The sequence below is a fragment of the Macadamia integrifolia genome, chromosome 12 (genome assembly GCF_013358625.1).
Source record: "Macadamia integrifolia cultivar HAES 741 chromosome 12, SCU_Mint_v3, whole genome shotgun sequence".
Classification (NCBI taxonomy): Eukaryota; Viridiplantae; Streptophyta; class Magnoliopsida; order Proteales; family Proteaceae; genus Macadamia; species Macadamia integrifolia.
The window spans coordinates 30,867,000-30,875,877 of NC_056568.1; the positions used below are offsets into that span (position 1 = coordinate 30,867,000).

At 42.3% G+C, this 8,878-nt stretch overlaps 1 protein-coding gene across 1 annotated transcript in view; it reads right to left on the minus strand.

Moving 5' to 3' along the window:
- LOC122057028 (G patch domain-containing protein 8) overlaps positions 1–8,878 on the minus strand; it is a 21,223-nt gene that overhangs the window by 9,417 nt on the left and 2,928 nt on the right. The window contains exons 5-6 of the mRNA XM_042619012.1: positions 722–876; positions 332–475 (exon numbers count right to left, since the gene is read on the minus strand). Coding sequence (XP_042474946.1) covers positions 332–475; positions 722–876 — 299 coding nt within the window. The remainder of the gene's footprint in view (positions 1–331; positions 476–721; positions 877–8,878) is intronic.

The window sequence follows — 8,878 nt, forward strand, 5'->3', positions numbered from 1 at the left end:
GGGTGTGCGTGTGCGTGTGCGGGTGCGGGTGCGGGTGCGGGTGCGGGTGCGGGGTTAACAACAATAAAATAACCAGTTATCCCCCAAGCCCACACTAACCTAACAATCGCATGCACCAGGTCATACCGGGGTTGAATGAGAAATATTCAACTTTCATGAAAGCAATGAAGAGGACTAAACATCCCCGTGTGAGTGGCCCCAATGAGGTAAGAGGAGTCGAAATCAGAACCACACGCTTCCTGAGGCGAAGGTCCCTTGCCAACTCAGCTACCCCCTTGGGGTTAACCAGTTCTACATATATGATAATATGACAGCAGAAAATATGACTAACCTTACGGTGATTGTGGTCATATGAACTAAGGTGAGCTTCAAATTCCATGGCCAATTTGTACTGCTTGTTGCAAAGATCACAATAGAACACTTTCCGTATTTCTTTCACCTCGGTTTGAATTTTCTGCTCACGTTCTGCTATCACCTGGATTTTCATCATGTGCACGAAGCAGGCAGTACAAGCCACCAGGTAATAAAAACTGCACGAAATACTCAAGACCCTCCAAAGTTGATGGTCCCTTATGATATACCATTCCCTTCAAAAGACACACACATATATGCTATATGCTGCCTTCTGCTATTAGATGTAGGTTTCAAAAAAAGTAATGCATCAACCTCAGAACATCCGGTACTGGATTATGTGCAGATGATTATGGGTTTGACAACATACCTCTCGCTTTTTTGCATTCTCCTCAGTCTCCTCTAGCTCAACATCAAGTTTTTTCCGTTGAACATTCTCTTCATCAGTGAAAAAATCATCTTGCTCTTGTTTCCCAATTCCTAATTTGGGATCTCTCATGCCAGCTTTTATTGGTTCAACTATTCCTGCAGATAACCACAAAAAGTTGTCACAACACACAGTACGTTATATGAAGCTATGCCTATTCAATCTTCCAACCAGGCATGAAGTTGAAAATCATAGTACTCTACTTAGTTCAATTCAACAACTGACATTGAATAATTGGGAAAATCTAATTAGCTCATCACAAGGTCAAAATCCCTTGCCGTTTCAGACATGAACAAGAGTGGGTGAGACCATGTGATAGGAGACACCACACGTCCACACCCATCTCATTGATCAAATTGTCACCCAAAATAAGCAAGTTAAGAGTTTAAAGTAAGATCAGATTTACATTAAATTATAAAAATGCAATTTTAGTGTAATCGGTAATTTAGTGTCACTTTGGATACACTTCCCCTCCTAGTTTGAGGCTGAAACTTGACCAATGAGCGAGGGTTTGGTGTCCAATATATAGATTTGTTCGTTATTCTACAAATATAATAAAAGGGTGTAATACTCACAAAATAAAGATATGTGCGATAAATAAGACTAGAAAGTTTATCGAGGTCAAATGACTTCCTAATCTCTTATAGAAGAGTTTGATTAATCAATTCTTCTTCCTTTCAAGAGGATATAACAAGCCTTATTAGTACAAATAAGACACATCTCCTGCCACATTCTCATAACAAGATGACACAAGATGTGGTAAAAAAATCTAGCTCCCCGCACGCACCCACCCCTCCTCCCCCCACACCCACCCTCTCCCCCCCCCCAAAAAAAAAAAAAAACCCCACAGATCAGCATTCATCCGAATATGTTAAGAGGATACTGAATAGAGCGTAATGTAACTTAAAAATCAACCATAATTTTTAGGTTACCTCCCTAATGGGGACATCCACGTGTACCAGCGGCGTAGGCGCAAGACCCGGCCGCATTCTATTTGGCTGGAGGAAAGTCTCATAGAAGGAAACTAGAAGAAGGAAAAAGGAAGAAAGAAGGAAGAAGAAGGAAAAAGAAAGGAGAGAGAATCGAACCAGCCTTCCCAGCGCTGGGTTTGGCCCTCACTCCTCCCAATCGATCAGTATTTGTGGCCCCCACCATATCTTTTTCCTTTAGTAGTTGTTACTCTATTTTATCTTCTTATTTAGTTGTTTAGAATAATTAGGAAACTAGATAATTATCCTATTGTTCCTTTTTAGAAAGTTTCTTTATTTCTGAAATATTGTTCCTAGGTTAATCTTTTTTTTCTTTAGAAATTTTCCCCTTATTTATGTAAAGCCATTGGCCACAATTTCAATTAATGAAGATTATTGAAAGCAAAAGACAGCCCCCCAAACCCCCCACGATTTCTCTCTCTCGCTGCCCTCTCCCTCTTCACATCTCTCACTCTCGCCCCTCCTCTCTTTCTCGCTATTCTCTCTCATCTCGTCTTTCTCTTTCAATGTCTCTGTCCCTCTCGGTTGCTGTTATTCTGCTGCAGCTATTGTTCACAACAGTTGAAGACCATCTCGATCGTATAAGCTCCATCTGAACTGCTGCTGAACACTTCACCAACACACTGGGTTTTCTTCATCAATTAAAGTGGACTGCACCTCTGTTTTTGGAAGACTTTGGCTTCTTCTTTTCTTCTCAGATCTAGACAGCACTAAGGTAAGTAAATCCCCTCCCGATTCCTCCTCCATTGACTCTTATATTATTGTCCATTCCCCACCCCCCTGAAATCTGAAAATTGCTCTCTGTTTTCAAGCCATTTATTTTCTATTATCCTCACAAAAATCACTGCTGTTTTACCTTACTAGCTGGATGATTTTAGAGAACTGTATGGATTGCTTATCATGCTTGGTGTCTTGATTGATTTGTGCTAAACCTAGTATATACATGCTGCATATTCCCTTCCCCATATCCCCATTTGAAGCTTAAGTAGTTCAAGTGTTTTTCTGCTTAGATTATTATTGTTCATTGTTGCACTGCTAATTAGTCCCTTATTTTGCATACTGAATCTGTATTATTGTTGAGCTCTATTGAACCTGACCCAATCCAAACCCCATTGAGTTTATCCTGTTCTAGTTCAGTAATCCCTGTAGGAAACCTAGTCGTCTAGGCATCCCCCTACATCATCTTGATATCAGAGCATGGTTTTGATTGGTCGTGTCATGATTGGGTGTCACTGTCACTGTTTACATGTCTTGTCTTTTGAGGTCTAGTCTCCGTCACAACCTATCCGTAGTTGAGTCTGAGCTAAAGGAGTGTTACGTTAGGTTAGAACATACCCTCTTTCTCCTTAGTTTGGCGAGACCAAATAGCATTGGACGCTATTCCCACCAGAAATACATTCTTGAGAGGAAAATTTCTAACCTTAGGATCGAGAGGGCCAACTACCTATCTCAATTGGAGATTCTGAGTAGGCCTTGAGTCATTATTGGCAACCACACCTTGGCTGCCCACTTTCTTTATGTCCACCTGTAGTGGTAGAGCCCAGGACATGTCTGACCCTCCTAATACTGCCATTCATCCAGAGCAATGGGCAAGAGTCCTCCAACGGAACGAAGAGTTCCTGAGCAACCTCTAAGCCGAATTAACTGTCAGTAGAGCTGATAGGGAAGCACAGGCTGCTCATCTCCAGACCGTTACCACCAGGCTTGCCGCCTTTGAGACAAATGCTCTAAACTCAGATGGACGGCAGGGCCATAATACCTTAGGCACTGGACCTAGAACAAGAGCCCCTAGCCTTGAGATAGAGAATGATGACAACCACACTGATGGTTATGACCGAATAAGGGATAATTTTCTAGGTACAGGGAGTGATAGAGGTCGGGGTAGGGGTCGAGGACAACCTGCTCTAAGGCACCATACCCAATATGGAGATGATGAGGGTTATGAGCATTATGATAGGGGCTTTGATGTCAAGCGGATGATTAAGGTAGATGCCCCTACCTATGATGGTCAGATTGATACTAGGATCCTTCTAGATTAGATTAAGCAGATGGATAGGTACTTTGAGTTTTATGATATGCCCGAGGAAGTCTGCTTCAGATTTGCTAAGTTCAAGCTCATCAGAGCTGTCTAGGACTTTTTGACAGACTTAGAGTACCAAGAGGCCAACCTAGGACTTAAACCAATCATAACATGGGTAGAAATGCAAGAGAGGCTCAATAGGGAATTCTTACCTATCACCTATAGGCTACAGTTGTTGAATGACGTGAATACCCTGAGGCAAGGAAAATTGACTGTGACCGAATACATGAGCAAGTTTAATGAGTTGAAAATTAGAAGCCGTATTAGGGAGGATGTTGAGCAGACACTTTCTAGATTCCTTACTAGGCTCAACTCCGAAATACAATCACGTATGGCACCCCACCTAGTGCGAGACGTTTCACAGGCCCTTCCGAGTAGCCCTTAAGGTGGAGTCCTCCATGAGAACTTATTCTCAGAGGAAGAGCTTTCAAGCTGAGGAGTCTCACTTTAGGAAACCACCCCAAGGTTCAACTGGATTCCCAAAACCCCCTGCTGCACCACGACAATTTGACAATAGGGGTACAGGAGTACTGGGAGAAGCACCCAAGAGCAGTGAACAACAACAATGCTTAAAGTGTCAAGGGTATGGTCACTTCTCTAGAGAGTGCCCCAAAGGAAACCTCTATGTGGAGGAGCAGACTCCTAAAGAAAGCGACCAAGAGGGCTTTCATGATCATGAGTTTGAGGACCATAGGCTAGATGAGACCATATCTGATGAGGACACCGAGGAGGCCGGTGACCTCAAACTTGGTATTGTGCGATGCATGGTCTCACAACCTAGGAGTAACGATGATTGGCGGCAAACTAATATTTTCATCACTTACACATGTCATCAGGGAAAGAACTGCTGCATCACCATAGACAACGGGAGTTGCATGAATGTGGTCACCAAGAGCACTGTTGCTCAAATGAGCCTCAAGCCCGAGCCCCACCCCAAGCTTTATAAGGTTGCCTGGGTAGATTAGTCCACCATCCCCGTTAATCTGAGGTGTCTAGTTCTCCTACACTTTGCTAGATATGAGGATCGAGTGTGATGTGATGTCCTAAAGATGGATGTTGCCCACATCATCCTAGGTAGACCTTGGTTATATGACTGGGATGTTACCAATTATGGGAAGTCTAACACCTGTCTTTGAGTTCAAAGGAAATAAAATTATGCTGACCCCCAGTGCCCCTAGGGAAGTGAGGGTTCCAGAACACAAGGGAAGTACCTCCAAACACCCCCCCACCAAAACACTCAACATTTTAAATCAACAACAATTTGAACGAGAGTGTCAAGAGTCAAGGGTGATTTATGCACTAGTTGCCATACAAAGTAATACCGATAGGTCACGCTTATTCACTAAGGCTCCTAGAGAAGTACAACCCTTGTGGAAAAAATTTGAGAGGTTATTCCTTGAGGAACTACCCGATGAGTTACCGCCTATGCGTGACATCCAGAACACTATTGACTTAGTTCCAGGATCCTCTCTCCCGAACTTACCCCATTACCGAATGAATCCCAAAGAGCATGCCGAACTCAAGCGGTAAGTGGATGAATTGTTACAAAAATGGATTCATTAGGGAAAGCCTTAGCCCGTGTGCAGTACTTGCCTTGCTCACGCCAAAGAAATATGGCACCTAACGTATGTGTATTGATAGTAGGGCCATCAATAAGATCACTGTCAAACATAGGTTCCCTATCCCTAGGCTTGATGACATGTTGGATATGATGGCCAATTCATTGATCTTTTCGAAGATTGATCTCAAGAGCGGGTACCACCAAATTCGGGTTAGGCCCAGAGATGAATGGAAGGCAACCTTTAAAAAGAAGGATGGCCTTTCGAGTGGTTAGTCATGCCTTTTGGCTTGTCAAATGCACCTAGCACATTCATGAGAATAAGAAATCAAGTGCTTTAACCATTCATCGGCAAGTCCTTAGTGGTCTACTTTGATGACATCTTCTTCTACAATAAGACTCCGTCTTCCCACTTGGATCACTTACAAAAGGTTTTTCATGTGCTTCTACAAGAAAAACTTTGTCAATCTCAAGAAGTGCACCTTCATAAGTGATCAAATCTTATTAGGATTTGTCGTGTCAGCCCAAGGAGTATCTGTTAACCCTGAGAAAGTGAGAGCAATTGTAGAGTGGAGTGAGCCAACTAATGTCTATGAAGTGCGAAGTTTTCATGGCTTAGCCACTTTCTACAGGAGGTTCATTTATCGGTTCAGTTTCATTATGTCTCCTATCACAGATTGCATGAAAAAAGAGTTTCAATGGACTAAGAGTGCTACGAAGGCCTTTAATGATATTAAAAAGTTAATGACAGAGGCCCCCGTCCTATGCCTCCCAGACTTTTCTAAGGTCTTCGAAGTGAACTGTGATGCATCTGGTATTGGAATAGGTGGTGTCCTAGGGCAAGAAGGACATCTCGTTGCCTACTTTAGTGAGAAGCTTAATGAAGCTACGCAACGATACTCCGCATACGACAAAGAATTCTTTGCAGTTGTCCAATCACTGCGCTATTGGCGGCATTACCTTCTACTGCAAGAATTCGTGCTATTCTCTGACCACCAGGCTCTGAGATACGAGGATTAAAGTATCGGTATAGGTCGTCGTATCGGTGGGCCAAAATTAAGATACGTTATACGTATCGGAGGGTATCGTATCGTATAGGAGATAAGCTAAAGATACGCACATAAATGTATAGGAAACACTTTTTTAAACATTTTTGCATAAAAAATGTGTTAAAAAAATCTATTGATAATATGTATTATGCATAAACACTAAATTGAGGATATCGCACAAAGAATTCAAGGTTTGTAGTTGTCCCATAAATGTAAAATCCTTATTCCCAACCTTGATTCCACTTTAGTTAGAGAGAAATATGACTGGCAGCAACTTTGGAACGAAAACCCCTCAAAAATCGTGTTTTTTTGAAAAATTACCCATCTTAGCCATTATATGAACCGATATGTACCGATCAATACATACCGATATTCACCAATACTTATTGATACTCAACAATACATACCGATCGATACATACTGATACTCACCGATATGTACTGATCGATACATACTGAAACGTACATTTCACCTTGATTTTATATTTTTCATAGAGTATCGATACATATCGGTGCGTATCGTATTGTATCGGTGATGTATCGGTGCATATTGGTATGAATCGTAGGACATATATCGATAAAAAAGGATTTTAAAAATTTCATGTATCGTATCGGTCGGCTAAATTTAAGATACATATCGGAGGGTATCATATCGGTATCGGAGATACTTTAAACCATGTCAGATACTAGAGCGCCTAAAAGAAACTAAACCAGAGACATGCTAAGTGGGTCGAGTTTCTCCAAGAGTACACTTTCGTACTCAAACATAGACCTGGTGCCGAGAATACCATTGCAGATGCACTGAGCCGAGTAAATATGTTCCTCAGTCACACAAATACTAGGAGTCAGACTAGTGTGTTGCTCCAAACCATGAGTGTAGAGGTTGTAGGATTCAAGCGAGTTAAGGACCAGTACTTCACCTGTCCTAATTTTAGTGAGCCGTTCATTTCCTTGAGTGGAGGTAACCTTGTCAGTCGCTCAGACTACCTACTCCGGGAGGGCTTCCTTTTTAAAGGAAACAAGTTGTGCATTCCCATGACCTCACTCCAAGATTTTTTGATCTGGGAATTGCATGTTGGGGGAGTCGCTGGCCATTTCGGTCGAGATAAGACCATCACCCTCGTTGAGGACCAATTCTTTTGATCAAGACTGAAGAGAGATGTTGCTAGAGTTGTGAGTCAATGTCGAACATGCCAGACTTCCAAACAACAAAAGCAGAACACAGGTTTGTACACTCCCCTACCCATTCCTCATGCCGCTTGGCAGGACCTTAGCATGGACTTCGTGCTTGGTCTGCCAAAGACTTCGAGAGGCCATGATTCTGTTTATGTGGTTGTAGATCGCTTCTCAAAGATGACCCATTTCATCCTATGCTCTAAAACCTCTGATGCGTCCATAGTAGCCAAAATTTTCTTTAACGAACTTGTCAAGTACCATGGGCTGCCCTTTACCATAGTGTCCCATAGGGATGTTAAGTTCACCAGTCATTTTTGGAGGACCCTATGGCGGATGATGGGTATCAAGTTCCGTTTCTCTTCCGCCTTCCACCCTCAGACTGATGGCCAGACTGAGTTTGTCAATAGGAGTCTGGGAAATTTGTTGCGTAGCCTCATAGGAGAATACCTTAGCAGTTGGGATCGAGTCCTTAGCCAAGCCGAGTTTGTATAGAAGAATGAAGAAAGAAGAAAGAAGAAAGAAGAAAGAAGAAAGAAGAAAGAAGGAAGAAGGAAGAAAGAAGGAGAGAGAATCGAACCAGCCTTCCCAATGCTGGGTTCGACCCTCTCTCCAGTCTCCTCCCAATCGATTAGTATTTTGTGGCCCCCTCCAGATCTTTTTAGTTTAGTAGTTGTTACTCTATTTTTTCTTATTTAGTTGTTTAGAATAATTAGGAAACTAGATAATTATCCTATTGTTCTTTTTTAGAAAGTTTATTTCTGAAATATTGTTCCTAGGTTAATCTTTTTTTTCTTTAGTGATTTTCCCCTCATTTATGTAAGGTCATTAGCCACAATTTCAATTAATGAAAATTATTGAAAGCAAAAGATAGTCCCCAAACCCCCCACGATTTCTCTCTCTCTGCCCCCTCCCTCTTCACGTCTCTCACTCTCGCCCCTCCTCTCTTTCTCGCTATTCTCTCTCATCTCGTCTCTCTTTCGCTGTCTCTGTCCCTCTCGGTTGTTATTCTGCTGCAGCTATTGTTCACAACAGTTGAAGACCATCTCGATCGTATAGCTCCATCTGAATTGCTGCTGAACACTACACCAACAAACTGGGTTTTCTTCATCAATTAAAGTGGACTGCGCCTCTGTTTTTGGAAGACTTTGGCTTCTTCTTTTCTTCTCAGATCTGGACAGCACTAAGGTAAGTAAATCCCCTCCCCATTCCACCTCCATTGACTCTTATATTATTGTCCATCCCCCCCCCC